Source organism: Corythoichthys intestinalis, chromosome 17 (assembly GCF_030265065.1).
Source record: "Corythoichthys intestinalis isolate RoL2023-P3 chromosome 17, ASM3026506v1, whole genome shotgun sequence".
Classification (NCBI taxonomy): domain Eukaryota; kingdom Metazoa; phylum Chordata; class Actinopteri; order Syngnathiformes; family Syngnathidae; genus Corythoichthys; species Corythoichthys intestinalis.
Window position 1 is genome coordinate 44533459 of NC_080411.1, and position 24685 is coordinate 44558143.

At 39.2% G+C, this 24685-nt stretch overlaps 1 protein-coding gene across 6 annotated transcripts in view; it reads left to right on the forward strand.

The window, feature by feature from the left end:
* The window catches only part of dcc (DCC netrin 1 receptor), a 520661-nt gene that overhangs the window by 399486 nt on the left and 96490 nt on the right, over positions 1–24685 (forward strand). For 4 of the 6 annotated variants that reach the window (XM_057819874.1, XM_057819873.1, XM_057819876.1 and 1 more), the window contains exons 17-19: positions 2958–3196; positions 6564–6702; positions 24368–24475. In XM_057819874.1, coding sequence (XP_057675857.1) covers positions 2958–3196; positions 6564–6702; positions 24368–24475 — 486 coding nt within the window. The remainder of the gene's footprint in view (positions 1–2957; positions 3197–6563; positions 6703–24367; positions 24476–24685) is intronic. The other 2 variants (XM_057819875.1, XM_057819878.1) reach the window with 1 other exon arrangement.

A 24685-nucleotide genomic window follows, 5' to 3' on the forward strand; every position in this document is an offset into this window, starting at 1 on the left:
ATCACAACAACATTAATAACCACATGCATACATATATAGAGTAACCTCTGAGTTCAAACACAGTCCAAACATCAATTTATAAAACATGTAAACATGAATGCTTAAACCATTATTAATAGTGAATGCTAATAAAATTTTATCCTCTCTTTAATAACATGCAACTTATTATGGTCATGCTCAAGACCATAGGTTTGGTCTTAACATTGGTAGAGACGATATAACAGCATAACCTGCAGGTATACTTTTTGCTGGAGACGGGACATTAATAAGACCAAACAGATAATTGAACGAGGGTCAGGGCTACATTTCTCACAAATATGAACCTCATTAATTGATAGGCTAAATGATAATACAAAATAAATCTGTATTGATTTGTACTAACTTTCACGTGTATTGGTTCAGGTGATACAACGTTCGATTCAAACCTTTGTTTTAAAAATCTTACTTAACAAACATTTTGAAGTGTAAGTCCCTATATTGAAAAAAAAACAGGGCGATATCCAAGAATGGGTCCACTTCTGGGGGACACTGGAGCACCCTTGACACAAAATAAAATATTATAATACGTATAAAAGTGATTTGGGGAAAACAAAAATCTGAGCTATCCAAGGACCCATCTACATCTGAGGCATATTAGACTACCCCAAAACTCGAACCAAAGTACTTTCATGAAATTCTGATAAATTATTTCATTTCACATTGCTCATGTTCATGTCAGTTTTCCCCTGAAATGGAAAAATTCTTGGATAGCTCCCCGTTTCTTTCTTTATTTATTTATTTTTTTTTTTTTTTTAATTGTATTTTTTTTTAAATAAAGGGACTTGCACTCTGAAGCCACCACGTTGTATTACCCTAATGCACATAATGCAAACAATGATCAAAATGAGGGACGGCTAGCTTGACTTTGTTGTTCTTTGCGGAGGCTGGCCTGACCGCAGTAGTTTTGCAGGTCAGCATGTTCACACAGTTTAATGTTATGCTAACTCTGATGCAGGTCAGACTTTCAGTACCAAAATTAGTGGTGTTTCCCCAACCTTTTTACATTACTTACAGTTGCTGGTGCTGGCCGAAAAAAAAAAAAAAAAAAAAAAAAACTTCTAATAACCCTCTACTTCGGCGTGGTGTTGACGTGAATCTGTCGGGGCTGTGTGAATGTTCATGTGTGTCTGTGTGGTGGGGGGGTCAAGTTATCAGCCAATCAAACGTGCGTTTGAAAGGGAAAAAATGGACCAGCACATTCAGCAAGTGGAATGGGGAAAAAAGGGATAAATGTAAGTCTGAACATAATGAAAATAATTCAATTAATAAAGATAGGATCTATTCCAGGGTTACTTCATGTGACCAACAGTACAGTAGATATATTTCTTTTTGGATTCCATGTCTGAACTAAGAAGAAGGCCTGTATGAACTGTTTGACAAGTTTTATGAATCTAATAGTTCTCTGCTCATAAAACTGCTTGAGACTGCGATGTCATTTATCAGTCTCACAATCACATCAATAGAAACACTGGTGGTTCACCACTAAGCTGAATGTAAGATAATATTGTAGTCACAAAGAAACTACAGTCCTTAACAACGCACATCATGATGATGACCTTTACGTTTGCTGTTTTTTGGTTGTTGCTTTTTTTCACCCGTTTTGGAATGAACAATGGAGTAACTTGGTGATTGGATTTAAATTCGGACCAAAAAAAAAATTACATACGCAAACAGAAATCTTTTTGTTGGTGCATATTTGGGGTTTGGGACTCACAGATATATTTATTTGCAGAGGTTATGGGTTTTTTTTTTCTTAAAAAATACAATTTTCAATCCAGTATTATGTCTCACAACTGTTTTCTTTGTCTCTAACTATGTTTCTGATTTCACTAGGTTTGACTGTCTATAGATCTGAGCTAGCAGAGCTGGAATAAGCAGACCATTTAAAAAATATATATATATATTCTCTAATGTGTAGTGCTCATTCCAGCTCTATGACATCTGTCATTGCATCTGTATTATGTTCTGCTGCCTTCAGGTGCTCCTCAATGATGCCGACTACTGGTTGAGCAGTCACATTCATAACTCCTGCAAAATGTTCAGATGCTGCATGTCAGAAACGTATATATTAGCCTCTGAACAGTTAAACTTCAAACATTGGAAAGAAAACTCAAATGATTTCAAAGAGAAAAACTAGAAAATTACAAAATGCATTAACCCATTAGAAATTCTTTATACAGCTTCGTGTTGTTGTCAACCCATTAATATAAAGGCTTCATGAATAAAATGTTTCTGAAAGCACTTGAAGGAAGCATACTCACTGACTCTCTGCAGACACAGATCCAAACATATGGATGCCGTTGGTGCAAATAGTTTTTGACGCAGAATCCTTATCATAGCTGTAAAATAATATTGAGTACTAAAAATTATTCATGGGTTTGTAACCTGAATAAAATCACTATACTTCAGTTTCAAAAGGTCATTATGTCAAAGTTGCAAAGAAAAGCAAAGCCTAATTAAAATGTTTTCCAATAATCCAGTCCTGCGTTTGCTTTTTTTTTTGTGCAACTGCTGGTATTTATCATTATTTTGATCTAGATCACAATAATTTCAGGAAAAAAAATATTTGGTGAAATAACAGCACGATGGAATGTGATAAATATTTTTTCTCAACACTTTTGATCTGTGTCTCCAGTATGTCTTTAATTCTTGCTGATAGTGACAACTATTGTCTCCAGCTGTCTTATTATTATATTTCTCTCTCCTTAATTGTGTCCCCTCCCTTTTTTCTCAATTTCCATCTTGCATCCTTTCCTTTTTCAACCAACTTCTCAATATACTGCATGCCACTTCCAAATAATCATCTGTTTCCTTTCATAACATGTGTGCTTTATACCAAAATGAATTACCACAAATCATTGTCACATTAATTTTCAATTGACTTCTACACCCTGGTCGTATTTTCAAACCCTCATAAGACCCCATTGACCCATCTGAGGATGATCTTTTCCATCTCTTTGATAAATACCCCACTGCCATGCCAGACACCAGCACTCCCATGATACCCCCTGTTGGGGTCCAAGCTGTGGCTCTCTCCTCCGACTCAGTACGGGTCTTGTGGGCTGACAATTCCATGACCAAAAACCAGAAGTCAACTGAGGTCCGCTACTACTCTGTCAAGTGGAAGACCAGCTACTCCACCAGTGGCAAGTACAAGGTAAATCAGGTTTCAATCAGAAATGAAATTAAATGCTCAAAACTTTTTTTTTTTTACTGACAGTAGATTTTTCAGAGACATGTTATTTTTATTAGCCATCGTTTTCAGTGAAAGCATTTCAACAAAAAAGACCAAAAAACTTAAATTAGGTGATGCATAGACTTCATAATGTATTAACGGGTCAGATCGCTCATGCACTGCGGCTCGCATTCAAGTAGGGGGCCGTCCACATCAAGACGAGCTATTCACAAGCACAAGCACGCCACGATGTAACGTCGGATTTCTGTTGAAAATATACAAAAGCTGTACCGCATACAAACAGGAGGGGTTGTCTGAGGAGAGATTTGTTCTCGGATTAAAGGTAATTATAATATATTTACCATGCATGCATTTCGAAACGTTGTGAAAAAAATCAATTAGCCGCTACTGCGTTGACATCATAGTTCGCAATATTTGCTTTCAACCAAAAATCAAGACTGTTTTACATCCATATCTGTAAAGAATTTAGGGATTTAAGCATTTATTCACAAGCATTTTCACCGAAAAAGTTCTGTTTACATCAGGCGGCCGCTAGCTACATTAGCTAACAGACTAGCATTGTATTTCGACATATTTATGTAAAATAAATGGTAACTGCACGTTTTTTTGTTGTTGCTTTTAACCAAGAATCGAGACTGTTCTACGTCCACATCTATAAAGAATTTGGGGAAATAAGCATTTATTCACAAGAATTTTTAACGAAAAAAGCTCTGTTTACATCAGGCGGCTGCTAGATACATATACTAACAGACTACCATTGTACTTCGACATATTTACGTAAAATAAATGCTAATTCCACATTTTTTTGCTTTTAACCAAGAATCGAGACTGTTTTATGTCCATATCTGTAAACAATTTGGGGATTTAAGCATTTATTCACAATAATTTTCAATTAAAAAAGCTCTTTGTCTGTGATTCCACTCGGTCAGCTTTGACTGCCTCGCCAACAATGCAGGCCCCCTATTTATCGGCCCCGCGACCCGTGTCCCGTCAATACATTATAAAGTCTATTGATAATGTCTGCTTTGTAAGAATGAAATTACCATATTACAAGTATTAGTAAGTATTAGTATTAGTAGGTAAGTATTATAAGCACTTGAGTATGTCCCACCAGCCAAAGAATGTGCAATGAAGAGAGGAAAAAATATGTACTGGTAGTCTATGGGTTATGACGTACAAGACTTAGGTGATTTCGACTTTACGATCTCTCATTATTTGTTTTAATTTTTTTTTAATAATGTTGATTTTTGGTTTGGGATGCATGCTTTTACCTTGGCGCAGGAAGCGTAGAGCAGGTAGCACTAATGGCACGCGAGTTAGAGCGCATGTACTCACAAGGAAGAACTTATTTGCGCACACGAAGAAAAAGGCACACGCACACACGAGGGAGAGCGCATTTGCGGGTAGTGACACCACCCACGAAGAAGCTGTGCAGCTTGGTGAGAGAGAAAGGGGACAGATTACAGCTGCAAGCCTGAGAGCACATTTGTTGCTTGTGAAGCATCCACGGAGGCAATACCTGAATATAACACATTTTGTACCATTTATTGTGCGTTTCCATTTGTGGTGAAATACTTGGGTCAACATTATGTGATTGTTTTTGATAACGCTAAATGATGCGTGCTAATCGTTTGTGTAGATTGTTATTACTGTATCAGCAACTAGTTATAAACGCAAATTTGAACTGCTGTTATTGAAGCTATAACTGGTTTAATTTCATTTTTATTTTAGTTACATTTTGCAACTGTTGATTTCATGAGCAACTCAATAAAGTCAGCAGACGACACGCGTCGTCTGACATCGCCATTTCGGAGCATAGCTAGCTGTCTAGCTAGGACTTAGCTTCGGCATCTTGGCGAGGTCAGTACACTGAGGTATAATACATGTTTTTGGATAGATATTTCACGATTTAGGTGGTATTTAGGGGCATTAAAATAGTTAATTCCGACTTACATAACCCGGAGACTACCTGTATTTCTTTAAATTAATTCGATAAAATCCAACACCAAGAACAGATATGTAATCTTGAAAGGCAAATTAAAATAATCTTTAACAATATGCTGAATAAGTGTACGATATACGAACTGTGAACGTGTCCAGTATGTTAACGTAACATAGCTATGAAGTTTAAACACAGGTCTTGAGCCCCCTCTTGCAGTTTAGTGTGAAAATAACATGTGAAATAATATAATGTGTTAATAATTTCACACATAAGTAACTCCCAGTGTTGTTTATAATGATATTTCTAACGGTGTAATTTTTTTTCAGTAGTGAGTAATCTAAGTAATTACTTTTCCCATCTTTGCAACGCCTTTACTGTTACTGAGGATGTGTGCGTGTTATTTGGTTGAATGAAGAACGAGTTGCCTAATTTTATCACATCTGTCTGGGAATGAGCAAAAAGGGCATGGAGAGGCGGAAAGGGTTGGTGACGCCGTTGCAAAGGCGATGATGTTTGGCTAGGTGGCTTGGAGCGTTAGCAAAGCCTTTGCATTATCGTTAGCGTTAGCATTTAGCGTGAGAGTGTCATCTGAAACTCTCAGGCTACTTTTTTTTACATAAAGTTCGTGGCATCCAGGTGGGTACAATTATTTGAAAATAATGTACTATTTTCCTGCTGAGTATGCATTATCATTACCAAGTTGGCGTTGTCCTTGTAGACGTTACAATATAATAATGTTTTTTTGTTTTTTGTTTTTTACAACCAAAAACAGCCACTTGCCCTAAACTTTTCTTAAATGATGTATCAATGAACCTTGTGTAATGTTTTTTAATCAAACAGAGCAGAGGCAGGAGATTCAGAACCTCACCTGCATAATTATCAGGGGTGTGACGATACACACAAGTCACGGTTCAGTACGTACTGTACCATGGTTCGGTGCGGGTTCAGTACAACAGGAAAAACAAAAAGGCTTTTTTTTTTTTTTTTTTTTTTTAACCTCACAGCATTTGAAAGTTTGTATACTGTTACACTCTTATATAGGTGATTTTATTTATTTATTTTTTTTAATGTAAAAATTGTGACCTGTTTTTTTTTTTTTGGGTGGGAGAATGAAAAAAATCAGTTCTTTTTTGATGTGCAAGACTTTATACAAGGTACAATGTAATAATGTGTAGAACATGAAAAGTAATGTCAGTTACTTTGCTGAGTAACTAATTACTCTTACAATGAGGTTATTACCTCAATTACTTTTTGGAAGAAGTAATTAGTAATATATATATATATATACATATATACTGTAAGTATAAGTCAAACTATGAAAAAACTGTGACTTAAAAATACAATACTAAAAATACAGTACTAAACGATGTTGCCTTTGTTTTCTAGTCTGCAGACACCACCACCCTGAGCCATACCGTCACTGGCCTCAAACCAAATACCATGTACGAGTTTGCAGTAATGGTAACCAAAGGTCGAAAATCAAGCACTTGGAGTATGACGGCGCATGCCACAACATATGAAGCAGGTACGTCACACGGTTTGTTTTGTTTCAGATTTGTTTCGATTCATTAAAACAATATTTTTACTGTGACATTATATTAAGTACAGTTTTTAAACCACTCCATATGAAACGGGGCATCAGTAGACCTAACACCTAGGACACTAGTGAGCGACCACATTTTTTTAGCACTTACGTATCTATAATAAAGTCGGAAATAGCACCTTAAACTATATATAAAAAAAAAAATGCAAATGCCTGTAAAAAAGTGCAGTTTTTTTTGTTTGTTTTTGTTTTCCTTTTTGGTTTTCCAGCCATCAATATTCAAAATCAAAATTGGGGCATCCCTTGTTGACAATCAATTCACCTCTCCTCATGCTATTCAACTTCTATCTGTCATTCACCTCTTCCTACACTCTGCTGCTCTACTTTGTCTGGACAGAAATAGGGACATATGACTGTAACTGTTATCATGGTACCCGCGGCTTATTAAAAGTATTAAGAAAGCATTGAATTTAGTTTTCCATTAATAAAGGTATTAAAAGTATTAAATTAGCTGTTGTAAGTCTGGACTTTTTTCACCGTGGTCCTAATTTTCAAATGCATCTCAGTGCAACCTAACCGTGACAAAGTTTTTTTTTTTTTTTTTTTAATCCATAACGAAGATGACACATAGAATTTTTACGATGCACTGCACTACAAATCGAAATGCAACTCGTGCGTGCCAAACCACCACAACCGGCAAAACGGAGAATCCATCCACCTCTGCATCGGGAATGCGTCCGTTTGTCGGTGGAACGAAAACCCTGCAGGCAGAAGTATTGTGGATTCTGAACACCAAAACAGACCACCATTCATATACTTCAAACGAGTCCATTGGTGATCTGTTTCGGATATTACGTCATTTTTTGGTCGGCATCGGCTGTCACAGTGTTGGTCATATTGCGTTTTGTTCCAGAGGGAGCGTTCCCGATGTCTTAACTGTCTTTTGTAACCAATTTTCAGTTGGCAGAAAAAAACGCACATTTTCTTAATGTTTAAATAGTCTACATATTTTTATGACCTTCATTAATGCATTTACACAATGAAATAACGCTGGAAAAGTTTGTTAAACATAATGTTGTTCAAATCGTGTTTTTTTTTTCCGGAGGGAGCATTCCCGACTTCATAACTGAAGCCAATTTAAGCTCATCGAGACTTTAAGATAGAGGTAAAATAGCCCGACCCAAACTGGTCCGCGGGTATTAAAGCCCGACCCGCGTTTTGTGTGATAACATTTGTGACGATGCCTGCATAAAAGCCTGTCTTTTATAACGAATTCTCAGTTATGATCATTATGAATTTATTTACACAACGAAATAACGCTGGAAAAGTTTGTTAAATATAAATAAACAGACGCTGTTTTGTGGACTCGCAGAGGGGAAGATTAAAAAGGGCGTATAGGCACGCTCTGGCTCGGCAATGACCATACATTGTCTTCTTTTTTTTTTTTTGATCCAAATTATTTATTTTATAACAAGTATTCCTTAGTTTATCATTCATACATCGTTAATATATAGTTATTTCAAAAAGTTAGCGAGAAAGAACCCTGGCCCGGCCCGACGTAATAATTGACATATTAATTTTGGTCATGTTTTCAGTTTAATTTAGCTGTTTCCAGCTTGCTATGTTTATAATTGCGATGTTTGTTTACCGCTGTTCCTCTTACTGCGAAGAGGGAGGAAGTTACATCGGCTGCCGCTATGATATTTAAGTCATCAGCCATTGGCTGTGATCCGGGAATTTAACGCCTGCTTTCACGCACACTGCTTCCCATGTCAGTCGACAAGGGAAATTGTTTTCACACACAACTGCTGCACGGTTAAGTCCCGCGATATTCCCGTTGTTTTTATGTGATAGGGACTCAAGTTACAGCCAGATACTTTAGGTTGCAGTTTATGGGTCATGCGAAGGCAGTGGACCTGCTTAAACATTTCGGTTTGCCTTTCGAATGAATGTGAATTTCGCCGTTTTAACTCGAGAGTTAGCCATGTTCACTGGGGTCTTGGCAGGTGCACTAGCGGCTAGCCTGTTACAGAAGATGGCTGGTCTGAGTCCTGTCCTCCTCCTCTTTTTGTCCATAATTATTGTGTGCGTGTGTGTGTTTAAAAAAATTCTGACAGACTTTATAATGTTACTTTAAATGTGTTTTAATTGTATCTTCAATATATGTGCATTCTTTTGTCAAACACACTTAGTAATTGAGGTTAAATTTGATGTTCAGTGCTTTATTTATTTAATATGATTCAATATGATCTAAATAATGGGTGCGAGAAAAGTATTAATTTTCAGTTGAAATGGCATTAAAAAAGGTCTTGAATTTAGATTTATCAATCCTGGGGGGACCCTGGTTATGCAATTCATCAGTGTTTGTGACCTAAAATATTGATTGATTCTATTCATTCTGGTCATATAAACACGTAGCAATAAATAACATCAGTATTGATACAGTACAAATACCACATATCATATCAACATAATATTATGACAAAGCTTTTGAGTCAGAGCCTCACACTCAAATCGCATTTAATTGTAAATGTATTCATAGCCAGTTAGCTACAGTAAGGGACTGCTAATGCTAGTATCTGCTACTTCAATTTGCGAACAGTTAACTGCCTGATACGTACAGGGCTCCAGACTGCCCCCAAATGGGGGCATTATGCAATTAAAATTAGAGCAAATGCGAGCATATGCGCGATGAGTAGGAAGACTCCTTCACGGCTAAATCGATCAGTTTACAGTAATGTATCGAGCTGGTTTGCCAAAGGAAACTGCAAAAGAAAAAGACTTCCGGGCCACTTCCAGGAGAGCGAGATTCACGACACGGCCGCCCCGAGAGGCTCCGCCTACCAGTTGCTTCCAGGAAATAAATGCGGTGCTACACCATGTTTCTATTTGGTATTTTTGAAGTATTGAGTGCACAACTGCGCAACGATTGTAACATACTTAGTAATGATGTTAGACTTTGTCGTTTTCTCAAGATTTATTTCAATCGCAACTCTGCGACTGCTTGTAAAAGCAGAGCATGACCATGCTCTCCCTCCCGTGTGATGCATTCAAATGCCTTCACGAAAGAAACAGTGCTCACAAAACAGACTCGGACAAGCTGGCAGTAGGCCTATGGCTTCTGTGGAATCGCATTTTAAAATATGTTGGGTGTTTGGGCTCTCTCAGTCAAAAAGGCTCCTGACCCCTGACCTAAACACATGATTATTTTAAGATTCTGGTTTTTTGAACTTCTTTTTCATATATGTAAATGTATTTTTTGTCATGAATGGGACACTCTGCATCCATGTTAAAGCTGGGTCTCTGTAAAAAAAAAAAAAACTTAACCTCATTTGTAAGCAGTATACTGGTTGATGTCAAAACTCATAGAGAATAAAATATATAGTCATAGGTTTGTAGTTTTATGTATTTATTATGACATTATCAGTTAAACTGTGAAAATTACAGCAAAACTTGTCGATTTACAGTGTGTGTCCCTGAATCATCAGCTTGCGCCCCTAAACTTTTAAGTTAGGGGCCACTGTGCTCCTAGTAAAAAATGTTAGTCTGGAGCTCAGACATAAAGGGTTAAGTTGAACCATTTAAATTCACAATTCATGATAATAGACGACCAAACAAACATCAACACAGAGGTAAAAAAAAAGGATGGGCAAATGATCTGGCATTAACCTGTAAAGCAGGTGGTAAGATGTCATTTGTACCGTCGACTGTATGATTGGCACATGCACCATCATGTTGATGCTGCATTCACGTGTTGGAGTAATCAAAAAAATGATTCTCTATTCCATGGTGTCTATAAAAAACGCTAAACAATCACTCAACTTGTGATGTATTGTTGGAGTATTAAAATGGGCTGCTGTACTTTGTAGCAACTCTGATTTTATCCTGCATTATGACTTTACAACACAGCAGAACGATTTTTTAATTTGGGAACTCAGATCTTCCGATACAAATGAACGCAGCATATCTCCTGATGGTGCTTTGGTAAATGGTGTTATACTTATATAGCACTTTTCCACCTTTCAAGGCGCTCAAAGCGCTTTACACTATCTCGCCATCCACCTACTGGTGACACAGCACCAGGAGCAACATGGGGTTCAGTGTCTTGCTCAAGGAGACACTTAGACGAGTTCATCAGAGTGGAGAATTGAACCTACAACCTCTGGGTTGGGTGACAACTACTCTACCACTGAGCCACGCCACCCCACTCTTTGCAGAAGTATGAACACATATGCCTATCACAACCAAAGTTACGTGCATAGATGACCATATTAAGGAGCCATGTGCAGATCGTGTATGTGGAGTAAATAGAGTAATATGACCATATTAAATGGGTGCATTGTTTAAATTATGCTATGTAGATTTAAAACTCCAGAGTTTTTTTTTTTTGCAGTGAAATTTTACTGCGGCACTGCAGATCAATCCTGGGGGCCCTGCCCCAGTGAAATATGCCTGGCGACGGCCATGATATGAAATGAAGAGCACTGACTGAATTACAACCAGGCTGAGTCAAAGATTCTATTTCAAAACTGAGCCATGGTGCTGCTTCAAAAGTGCTCTAACCATGACTCGAATGCTTAACTTGCTTAAACCCCACCCTGTTTTACCCTTGTAAAAGTGATTAGTTGTTGTAAAGATGGACAGACACCATAAACTTGGAGCGAGCCAAATACCCCGCAGCGAGAACACGACAATCGTCGACAACAATGTAACACAGAACCGACTGAAATCAAAATGTCAAGGTATCCCTTTCAGGGTGTTTACAATCATGTTTGTTGGATTTGTCACCCAATTAAGCGTGAACGGCATTACCCCGGCAGTTCCCTTGGGGTGTGCTGGAATACATTGACATTCAGGAGCAGCAGATGGACGGAGCGCACTCGCTCCCTGCAGTGGTCCAACGGCTCGACACATACTGTCACGAAACAGGCACACTAAACACGTCTGCACAAAAACATGGGAAATTTTGCCTCATCTCATCTCAACTCATATGTTTTGATCATTTCTACTAGCCTACTAGTGTGTGGGAAAAATGATTATAATAATCTGAATGTATGTCATCCAGCAATTAAAAAAAAAAAAAAAAAAAGTGAATCGATTCCTATGATAACTTGCTAATGTCGCGATGGTGAGGACATTGCATGCACATGAGAATTAGCTTGTCATTCATTTTCTAAAACAGCTTTGGTCCCACATTTGATTGAGGTTGCTATGAAATTGGGGACCTATTAATCTGTCACAGCTGTTCCCTATAACCGTCGCTAGAGTTTTGAATTTGAAAGAAAGAGACTTTCAACTCGTCAAATCATTTGCATGAAAGTGTATATTTGGCAGTTTATATGCTGGATGCCATCGATGCAAAAAGTCTGCATTTAACAGTATTGGCCATCTGCCAAAGGAAGCAGTATGTACTGTATATACTCTACTCAGGGACGTAACATGCACAATGCATTGGAAATTCAGTCAAAGGTAAGATGATGTGCGGAACTGTAATATAGTGTTTAAAATATGTCTGCCAGCTGGTTGTTTGAAGGGGCCCGCCAAAAATATTTCCGCCTGCACGTCTTGAGGGGCTTGCGAAAATGTAGAGGTGCCCGCGGATATTTGTCCCTTAGCACCCCCACCCCCGTTGGATGGTCCACTTGGAGGTCCCATTTATGCTTATCGCACCCGGGCCCTGTTCACATTTGTTCCTACACAGATTCTACTTATCTACCACACGCTCACACTCCACTTACACAATGGTACCTCAACATACAATTGCATCGACATATGATCCCGTCGACATCCGGCATAAAATTTGACTCATCATTTGTCTCAACATATGACGACATGCTCTAAATACGACGATCAATGACAGCGTCCCAAGTTCATTGTTTTCCCACAAGATGCATTTTCTTTTTTTCTTCTTTTTTTTTTCAAACCTGTCCTGTTCAGCTGTTTGACACGGAGAATGGAAGTCTAAGTCTCCGGTTGGTCTGAACAGTTTTAATGTTCCACAATGGAGTATGACATACTACATTGTGATCCTTCAACATAACTTGTTTATAAAGACAAAGCAGCGAACAGGAAGGGGTTATGGGGGAAAAGAAAAAAAGAAGGACAGAGAAAAGAAAAAAAGAAGGACAGAGAGACAGAGGAAACACAATCAACAACAAGAAATACATTGAACGCCTACACTAACTATGAATATGTTGGTGCTATCGTCAGCTAGTATATGTGTATTTCCAGTTGACACCATGTAGGGGGCCTGTTAACCAGGGAAAGAGGGGGGAGCCTAGAAGATAAGTAATTGGGTGGGGTGGAGTGTACACTAATCAGTCCTGTGATCTAGAACCCAGTAATTGTTTGAATCCCTTTTGAGTGTGAGCCCGTCGGCAACCCACCCTACGCCGCCCCATCGCTTACCTCCGTACCGAGGTCTTCCACCCGAGCACGCCCAATACATCCAGCCATGCGCGAATCCCATCAAACATTCGATAGCCACGCAGACGAGCGGAAATGCTGCGCAAGCACCGCTCCCCACCCCACCCCCCCCAGCGCAGTCCACCCCTCCTCCCGCTGCCCAGCAAAGAGGCCATCATCTCCCCCCAGGGGTGGTCTGCCGGGCAACCCGTGCCCCCATCAACAGGTCTTCAGGTATGGGAAGAGGGGACGCACCACCAAACCCCACCCACGCACACCCGGCCCACGGGCCACAGCTGCATCCCCCCAACCGGCACAGCACATCGCGGGACCCCCAACGGCCCACCAAGCCCTGGGCAGGGGCCCCCCTGCCGAAGCTGGCGACATCCAGCAGACACACCGACACCCAGGCAGCGACTAGCGCTGGAGCGCCCAGGCAGAGAAGAGAGGGGAAGGCGGAAGCAGGAGAACGCCGAGGAGCTGCCGCGGGGTGACGTGAGATCGGAGCACTGACCTCTCGCCGCTCCCGCAGCCGGCAGCCCAGCCAGAGGGGAGGTGTTAGGTCTAAACTCACTTTTGTAATTAATTAAAGACCCAGAAAGGGATGGAAGGAGGATCAGACCACGAACGGAGAAATGCTGACGGCCGTCAGGAGAAAAGTTGATGCGAAGCGCGTGGCTCACAAGCTTATCTGACTTTCCCCCTGAGGAGCGCAGCTTTTATTGACAAATGAGAAAGTTTCAACATACATGTGTGAGTTTCACATCTTGAGAAATAGCTGTTATCTTGAGAAAAGAATGCGGGCAGTTATTTGTCTTGTCTAATTGTGTTGAAACTTTATGGTCAGCAATAGAAACCTAAAACAGGAAATCTGCCCCTCTGGGTCAAGCTGGGCATCTGTCCTTCAGTTGAATGTGACCTTCCGCGACACATTCTTTCTTTTGTAAGGCCTTAAGACTGTTAAGTAAGAAAGTAGTTATAGCTAATAGTTTTAAACACACATTATTAACCTTAGCGTGCAAAAGCATTAGAGCACATCTTACAGGAGGCCACGCCCGGGAGCCACGCCATACAGAAATAGAGTGGGACCCACCTACCCAACTATTACTGTGGCTGCCAGGTCCCAGACTGGCAACCATTACCCAGCACCGTGATTGGATTGTGTGGAGTGTATTGTATGCATTAAAATAGAAGAGCTCGGCTTGGGGTAGTGGGACCGCTGCATGGAATTTTTACCCAGCCGCCCGTCCCACCGCCCTTTTCTGGCGCTCCCCCATGGGGTATGATGTGTGTGGTGTGTTAAAAGAGGTGCGTGAATGGCGGGGCCTGCCGTAAGGAAGTAACCGTGATGTCACCACCCCAACAGGTCCCATCCATACCAGAAGATGCATTTTCTTGTGAGAGAAATCAACATGGGTTCCAAGAAAGATAGTGCAGGTGGTGAAAAAAATAGAAAAAGGCAGCAGCAATAATAATAGGTTTATAATAAATAAATTATATTTCAATGCTTACCATTGAAATTTAGATTGAAATGATAGAATAATATGAGTGTGGTGTGCGTGTGAGTGAACTGGCTAGACCAGCGGTCGGGAACCTTTTTGGCTGAGAGAGCCATGTACACCACATATTTTTAAATGTAATTCTGTGAGAGCCATACAATATGTTTAAAACTAAAAATACAAGTAATATGTTCATTTTATGTAATTTCAACACTTTTAAAGTACAATAAGTCTCTGCATTCTTTTTAATAACTTTTATAAATGCTAATAAATTAAATAACAATTATTAAATAATATTAAAATAGTTATTTGAATAGTTTGTGTCCACAGATAGACTGTTGTACTTACAGTTTTAAACCAGCAGGGGGGAAGTGTTAGCTACGTGGCGTGCATGGGCTATAAATGTTCGCATTTTAGACCAATGTGAGACGGACGTTGTAAACTAGTATTTTTTTCTTGTTTGAGGTGAGAAAAAGAGTATCATTTGACTGTGTATATTATCGGATTGCTTTCTACAATGATGATTGTGATGTGTGCTGTGTGTTAAGATAGTTCAGAAATATGTTAATTGTTAAGTATTGTAATCTCCGTAACTATTTGTGGTCCCTTGAAGAGGCCATCAGACGGCAGAGTAGTGACGTAGCAGGATGCAAGGAGGACAGAGCGTACGGCGTGAGAGCGAAGTTAGCATGTTGCGGATGCCGCTGTTATTTTGTTTATTATTTTCTATGGTTGCCACAATAAAGTGGGAAAGTCATCACCGACTCCTTTCCTTCCTATTTCCCCATTCTGGGCTATTACAGTATGTTCATGTGTGACTGCAGATGTGTTCATAATGGCGAGCGGACGATGAGTGAATGCTAGTAGTGTCTAAAATGCAGAAGTTAAAAGTTTTGTCACAAAAACTAGTATTTGTTAATTAATTATGTAAGAATCCACATTTCAGAGCAAATAAGAAATGATCCGTGTGTATGCAGCAATGCAAGACGGACGTTGTTTTTTTTCTTGTTTCAGCTGTACAAGAAAAATGAAAATAAAGCAAAATGAAATGTGTAGCAACAGACTGAAGCATTTTATTCCTGCCTGCACCACGCTACAGATCCATAGCTATTATTTCAACCGAATGCCACACGCATCATCAGACTTCAGACGTTCTCCACTGCCGCACCTGTAGTGTCCCGAATGTTGCCTGATCACTAGTTTGCTAATGGAAAATATGTGAGCGCCCCTTACTGGTTGCTATTTTTAAAGTTTCCCCTGTGGCTCTTACGCCCGCCAGGTTTCCCCCGAGGTCCTAGCGTCCTTCCCATTACATAATGAAACTTTTTTTTTTTTTTTAATAACTGAAGATTTGTCTGCGAGCCAGATGCAGTCGTCAAAAGAGTCATATCTGGCTCGCGAGCCAAATGTTCCCGACCCCTGGGCTAGACAATGCGGCTTACCAGTCCCCCTCGACCCTCTCCCACCTACCTACACAATCGCTGTCCCTCCATTCGCCGGTTAGTTAAGGTGACAATAAAAACACTTTTGTTATTTCCTGTTTTTTTATCATTTATTTGTTTGCATGGGTCTTATTTAATGCATTTATTAAATTAGACAGAACATGGTTCACCGTATCCACATGCACCCGCTGTCTCCTCCTACCACTGTTTGCCAGTTTCTATAAGTTAAAGTAGGGTGACCACATTTTGGTTTCCAAAAAAGAGGACATTCGGCCTGGCCTTAAGATACTTACATTTTACTCAAAGTTCACTCAAAGATGCCTTATCACTTTAATATATTTACAGTGTGCCTCCTCTGTCTGGGTAGAAAATTCAGTTTTATAAGAAAATAATACCTCTATCACCTAAGACACAAATTCAAAGTCTCAGAGTTTACTCAATAGGCTCTTGTTATTCCTAAAATAATAATACGATAATTACGTTTTAATAAAAAGAAAAAATTGAATAAAACGATGATTTAAAAAAAAAAAAAAAAGTGCCTCTATTGTATTGGTAATCATCCTTGAAAAAAAATAGCTGTCTTTTCAATTCTTACTCTACAATTAAATAATCTGAACTAGTGTTCTGAATAATAACTCTTCGGTAGAAATCCAGTTTAACAAAAAGGTATTTCTCTTTCCAGTGCAAAAATGTAGATAGAACAGAAGGCTCGCAACAATAATAATTCAACAACAACAAAAAAAAAGCATACTGCTCCGACCTCTATTTTCTCTGTTACTGAGCACAGCAGAACCAAACACTAGGCAGGCTCGGGTTAGGGTACTGTAGCATTCTGTGCAAAGCGTCAGTCAATTTCAACACACGCTAATTGGTCCCATGAAAAATAACGAAAACCGGACATTTTCATGAATTTATAAAACCCCACCGGCGGCCCTGGACAAAATGTAAATGGTGGTAAAAGTGGACATGTCCGGGCAAAGGGTCACCTTAAATCGGGGGTCGGCAATCCAAAATGTTGAAAGAGCCATATTGGACCAAAAAAACAAATGTGTCTGGAGCCGCGAAAAATTAAAATCCTCATATAAGCCTTATAATGAAGGCAACACATGCTTTATGTTATCTATATTAGCCTATTATAAAATTGACTAAGTTGGTTACAAATACATAATGAGCCTTCATGATGAAATGTTTGTTTTCCCTTCAGTGCATCCTATAGAGAATGACGCGCCACGTGACTACTGTTATACGATGGCGCCTCAAGTTTAACTTTATTACAATATTCATGAATTAGAAAAATGTTTGTGTCATGTATGTCCTCCTACAGAAACCATATTAAAACGAGAAATATATTTCCCTCCCCCATCTTTTCCCTTTTCAAGCATTTTTGAAAAAGCTCCAGGGACCCACTAGGGCACCGCTAGTTGCCGCATGAGGCTCTAGAGCCGCAGATTGCTAAGCCCCACCCTAAGTTAAAGTGACAATAAAAAAGCTTTTTTTATATATCCATTTATTATTCTTATAATTCTGATTTGTTTTTATAATTCATTTGTTTTGATGTGTGTAATTGCTTTTAGTAATTGTACCTTCAGTATTAATGAAGGATTTAGCGTAGGTTTTTGGGCTGTGGAATGAACTGATCAAATTATAATGTACAGTAGGGCAAATAAGTATTCAGTCAACCACTAATTGTGCAAGATCTCCCACTTGAAAATATTAGAGAGGCCTGTAATAGTCAACATGGGTAAACCTCAACCATGAGAGACAGAATGTGGAAAAAAACCCAGAAAATCACATTGTTTGATTTTTAAAGAATTTATTTGCAAATCATGGTGGAAAATAAGTATTTGGTCAATACCAAAAGTTCATCTCAATACTTTGTTATGTATCCTTTTGGTGGCAATAACGGAGGGCAAACGTTTTCTGTAACTCTTCACAAGCTTTTCACTCACTGTTGCTGGTATTTTGGCCCATTCCTCCATGCAGATCTCCTCTAGAGCAGTGATGTTTTGGGGCTGTCGTTGGGCAACACAGACTTTCAACTTCCTCCACAGATTTTCGATGGGGTTGAGATCTGGAGACTTGCTAGGCCACTCAAGGACCTTGAAATGCTTTTTTCGAAGCTACTCCTTTGTTGCCCTGGCTGTGTGTTTGGGATCATTGTCATGCTGACAGACCCAGCCATGTCTCATCTTTAATGCCCTTGCTGATGGAAGGTGATTTTCACTCAAAATCTCTCGATACATGGCCCCATTCATTCTTTCCTTTACACAGATCAGTCTTCCTGGTCCCTTTGCAGAAAAAACAGCCCCAATGCATGATGTTTCGCATTCCAGTGGGTATGGTGTTCTTCGGATGCAGTTCAGTATTCTTTCTCCTCCAAACACGAGAACCTGTGTTTCTATCAAAAAGTTCTATTTTGGTTTCATCTGACCATAACACATTCTCCCAGTCCTCTTCTGGATATTCCAAATGCTCTCTAGCGAACCGCAGACGGGCCTGGACTCACCGTTGTTGTTATCATTTTGATGCCACGGGGTGAGATCTTGCATGGAGCCCCAGATGGAGGGAGATTATCAGTGGTCTTGTATGTCTTCCATTTTCTAATAATTGCTCCCACCGTTGATTTCTTTACACCAAGCGCTTTACCTATTGCAGATTCATTTCATTTATTTTCCCTTCAGGCATGTCAACCCGAAAAGAAAAGGGCTGATGGGAGAAGCCGAAGCTTATTGAAACCCGTCCCCAGATTCAGTCTTCCCGGCCTGGTGCAGGTCTACAATTTTGTCTCTGGTGTCCTTCGACAGCTGTTTGGTCTTGGTCATAGTGGAGTTTGGAGTGTGACTGACTGAAGTTGTGGACAGGTGTATTTTATACTGATAATGAGTTAAAACAAATGCCATTGATACAGGTAACGAGTAGAGCCTCGTTAGACCTCATTAGAAGAAGTTAGACTACTTTGTCAGCCCGAAATCTTGCTTGTTTGTAGGAGACCAAATACTTATTTTCCACTCTAATTTGGAAATATATTCTTTAAAAATCAAACAATGTGATTTTTCTGGGGGGTTTTTCACGTTCTGTCTCTCATGGTTGAGGTTTACCCATGTTGACAATGACAGGCCTCTCTAATCTTTTCAAGTAGGAGAACTTCCACATTTGGTGGTTGACTAAATACTTATTTGCCCCACTGTATTCTTATTGGAAAATCCCACTTGTTAACGACCCCTTCGATTGACAAACCAGGTCCTGGAATGAATTAAATTAATAGTGTACTGTACATCAGTATGTCATTAATGAATGCTTATGACAGAAATTCTTGACTTCTGTTATAAGAACGAACGCTGATGACGGAATTCATGAAGTAAATTATTTTAAGCTTAATGCAAAGTTACCATTGTTAAAAATGTCATTCAAATAAAGTCTCACATTTTGAATTGAAGCGACAAAGCCTTCCAGTCATTTGCCCCATATTGTGGAATACATTTTCCATTTGAGCTAAGAACTGTGTCCCTTTGACATTTAACAGCATTTTACTCCTCCCTAAATATATGCTGTTTGACAATGTGTGACTAAAGGACATTTTTGACTTGGAGTATTGAGATCAAGTTCATTTTTGCTGTATTCAAGTTCATGAAATATGAATATGAATGCCATTAATAATGGCTTGGTCTGCCACCTTCAAATGACTGCTGATATGCTAATATGACTTAGTGTTCATTGCAGTACGATCGGGTTATTGACCTCATTTCAGTGCGGTGCCATCTTTGTGATTTGGCTGGCTAGCATATGTGAAAGCTTAATTAGCATGTTTTGACCGTTCACACGCTTCATTTTTTATTAATTGTGACATGCCGTATCCGGCTATACCAAGCAGGGTTTTGCCATGATTCATATTTTTCTTGTGGCGCTTCCTTTCAGTCATTTCTACTGCATCTCCTGAAAGTCTGGTATTGCCATGTAGAAATAAAAACTGCAACCAATGCTGCATGCTTGACATTGTAATATATGATGTAACTATGCTTACTGAACTTATACAAACAACTCATTAATTGGATAATTAAACACTGTTTAACATCAAGGCACTTTAACATATAGTAATCTGTAATCTTCATTTGACTTGTATTTTTGAACAGTGATGGAATGTAATGAAGTAAAAGTACTTCATTACTGTGCTTAGGTACATTTTCATGTGTACAGTGGTATGAAAAAGTATCTGAACCTTTTGGAATTTCTCACAATTCTGCATAAAATAACTCAAATGTGATCTGATCTTTGTCAAAATCACACAGATGTAAAAACAGTGTCTGTTATAACTGAAACCACCGAAACATTAATAGGTTTTTATTTTTTAATGAGGATAGCATGCAAACAATGACAGAAGAGGGGAAAATAAGTAAATGAACTGTCTCCTTAAGGAGACTTAAAGAGCAATTGAAACCAATGTTTACCAAACAATTTAAGTCAGGTGTGTGCCCAATCACTTAAAGCTACCACTATAAAACACACACCTGGTAAGAATTTTCTTGATGAAAAGCATTGTCTGATGTGTATCATGGCTCGGTCAAAAGAGCTGTCTGAAGACCTGCGATCAAGGATTGTTGATTTGTATAAAGCTTGGAAAGGATACAAAACTATCTCTAAAAGTCTTGTTGTTCATCAATCAACAGTCAGAGAAGTTGTCCACAAATGGAAAGATTTTGGCTTTGTTGCTTCTCTCCCATGGAGTGGCCGTCCACCAAACATGACGCCAAGAGTTCAGCACAGAATACTCAGAGAGGTAAACAAGAACCCTAGAGTGTCTGCTATAGCCTTATAGAAATCACTGGAACAGTCCAATATCTCTGTGCACACATCAACTATATGTAAAACTATGGCCAAGAATGGTGTTCATGGGAGGACTCCACGGAGAAGGCCACCGCTGTCTAAAAAAACATTGTTGCTCATTTAATGTTCCCAAAAAGGCCTTGGACATGCCACAGAAGTTTTGGAAAATATTTTGTGGACTGATGAAACCAAAGTTGAACTGTTTGGGAGCAATACACAACGTCATGTGTGGAGGAAAAATGGAACAGCTCGCCAACATCAACACCTCATCCCGACCGTGAGGATGGAGCATCATGATTTGTGGCTTTTTTGCTTCCTCAGGGCCTGGACAACTTGCAATCATTGATGGAAGAATGAATTCAAAAGTTTATCAGGATCTTTTGCAGGAAAACCTGAGGCCGTCTGTCAGACAGTTGAAGCTAAAAATGAATGGATGCTGCAACAAGACAATGATCCAAAGCACAGAAGTAAATCAACTTCAGAATGGTTTCAGAAGAACAAAATAAACATTCTGGAGTGGCCAAGTCAAAGTCCAGACTTGAACCCCATTGAGATGCTGTGGCATGACCTGAAGACAGCGATTCACGCCAAACTTCCTCGGAATTTGACTAAACTACTGCAGTTTTGTAGATAAGAATGGGACAAGATTAGTCCTGATCGATGTGCCAGACAGTTCTGCAGCTACAGGAAGTGTCTGGTTGAAGTTATTGCTGCCAAAGGGGGCGTCACAAAATATTAAATGTGATGGTTCACTTACTTATTTTCCCCCCTTCTGTCATTGTTTGCATACTATCCTCATTAAAATATGAAAACATATAAATGTTGGGGTAGTTTTAGTTAAAGCAGATACTGTTTTTTCATCTGTGTGATTTTGATAAAGATCAGATCACATTTGATACTGATTTTATGCAGAAACGTAAGAAATTCCAAAAGGTTCAGATACTTTCTCATACCACTGTATCTGTACTTGAGTACAAATACAGTGCCTTGCAAAAGTATTTGGCCCCCTTGAACCTTGCAACCTTTCGCCACATTTCAGGCTTCAAACATAAAGATATAAAATTTTAATTTTTTGTCAAGAATCAACAACAAGTGGGACACAATCGTGAAGTGGAACAAAATTTATTGGATAATTTAAACTTTTTTAACAAATAAAAAACTGAAAAGTGGGGCGTGCAATATTATTCGGCCCCCTTGCGTTAATACTTTGTAGCGCCACCTTTTGCTCCAATTACAGCTGCAAGTCGCTTGGAGTATGTTTCTATCAGTTTTGCACATCGAGAGACTGACATTCTTGCCCATTCTTCCTTGCAAAACAGCTCGAGCTCAGTGAGGTTGGATGGAGAGTGTTTGTGAACAGCAGTCTTCAGCTCTTTCCACAGATTCTCGATTGGATTCAGGTCTGGACTTTGACTTGGCCATTCTAACACCTGGATACGTTTATTTTTGAACCATTCCATTGTAGATTTGGCTTTATGTTTTGGATCATTGTCCTGTTGGAAGATAAATCTCCGTCCCAGTCTCAGGTCTTGTGCAGATACCAACAGGTTTTCTTCCAGAATGTTCCTGTATTTGGCTGCATCAATCTTCCCGTCAATTTTCCCTGCTTCCCTTCCCTGTCCCTGCTGAAGAAAAGCAGGCCCAAACCATGATGCTGCCACCACCATGTTTGACAGTGGGGATGGTGTGTTCAGGGTGATGAGCTGTGTTGCTTTTACGCCAAACATATCGTTTTGCATTGTGGCCAAAAAGTTCAATTTTGGTTTCATCTGACCAGAGCACCTTCTTCCACATGTTTGGTGTGTTTCCCAGGTGGCTTGTGGCAAACTTTAAACGAGACTTTTTATGGATATCTTTGAGAAATGGCTTTCTTCTTGCCACTCTTCCATAAAGGCCAGATTTGTGCAGTGTACGACTGATTGTTGTCCTATGGACAGACTCTCCCACCTCAGCTGTAGATCTCTGCAGTTCATCCAGAGTGATCATGGGCCTCTTGGCTGCATCTCTGATCAGTTTTCTCCTTGTTTGAGAAGAAAGTTTGGAAGGACGGCCGGGTCTTGGTAGATTTGCAGTGGTCTGATGCTCCTTCCATTTCAATATGATGGCTTGCACACTGCTCCTTGAGATGTTTAAAGCTTGGGAAATCTTTTTGTATCCAAGTCCGGCTTTAAACTTCTCCACAACAGTATCTCGGACCTGCCTGGTGTGTTCCTTGGTTTTCATAATGCTCTCTGCACTTTAAACAGAACCCTGAGACTATCACAGAGCAGGTGCATTTATACGGAGACTGGATTACACACAGGTGGATTCTATTTATCATCATCGGTCATTTAGGACAACATTGGATCATTCAGAGATCCTCACTGAACTTCTGGAGTGAGTTTGCTGCACTGAAAGTAAAGGGGCCGAATAATATTGCACGCCCCACTTTTCAGTTTTTTATTTGTTAAAAAAGTTTAAATTATCCAATAAATGTTGTTCCACTTCACGATTGTGTCCCACTTGTTGTTGATTCTTGACAAAAAAATTAAATTTCATATCTTTATGTTTGAAGCCTGAAATGTGGCGAAAGGTTGCAAGATTCAAGGGGGCCGAATACTTTTGCAAGGCACTGTATGAAGTGGTACTTTTTACTTCACTGCATTTTACAGCACGTATCTGTACGAGCAGCATTTGTTAAGGATTTAGTGTATGTAGGTTTTCAGGCTGTGGAACGAATTAATGGGATTATAATGTACTCTTATGGGAAAGTCCTGCTTGACATACGACCATTTCGACATATAAACAAGATCCTGGAACAAATTAACTTTGTATGTAGAGGTACCACTGTGCAATACTTTTGGACTTTTTGGATAGTTGTTTTGAGATTCAGGGGTACTTAAAGGATTAATTCTGAATTACCTGGAAATTCAGGTTTACTTTGCAAGCGTAGGAAAGGAACTCTTTCGTAACCCGGGACAAATTGTACTTTCTTTGAATAGATCTCAGATCTCTGTATTTACATATAATTGTAAAGTAAATTTTAAAGCAAGTACTTTAATACTTTTCCTTTTACTAATTTATAAATTTTTGTTCATAAACTTGTAATTTTACTTAGTTAAATATTTTTTGCCCCTGTAGCTGTTCTTTTACTTAAGTAACAAAAGTGAGTACTTCATCCGCCACTGATTTTGGCCGAGGCGTGTCTTCTTTGGAAAACGTAGGAAAGAGACTAAATGAAAAAATGACAAAATCACACATCTACACAACTACTGTTAATACTTTGTTTAAAGTTGATTAGCATCTGCTCGCACTAATTTAATTCTTTTTTTTCCTTTAATGGTAAATGACAGATGATATGATCATTGGGATGAACATAAATTATAATACTTATGATTGAATTTGGGGGGTTGGGGAACAACCTTTGATGAAGACTGATTTCTTGAGCATGAAACACATTTTATCTTGCTTGTTTTTCATATTCATATACTTTGTTGACAGCTCCCAGCTCTGCGCCCAAAGACTTGACAGTGATCAGTCGTGAGGGACGGCCACGAGCCATTTTAATCAGCTGGCAACCACCGATGGAGGCAAATGGGCGGATCACAGGCGAGTGCTCAAGATAACATTACAAATAGTCATTATGTCTGCAAAGAGCAGGTTATTAAGATTTTTGTTTTACCTATATCAATATTAAGTGATAAAGTGACTCATAAATGTAACACTGTACAACTGTTCAGTCTGCTCTGTGAGGATTGTGTATGTGCCTACACACACATTTCCATTTTGTGTCTGTTTTAATGAGATCTGCTGTAACAT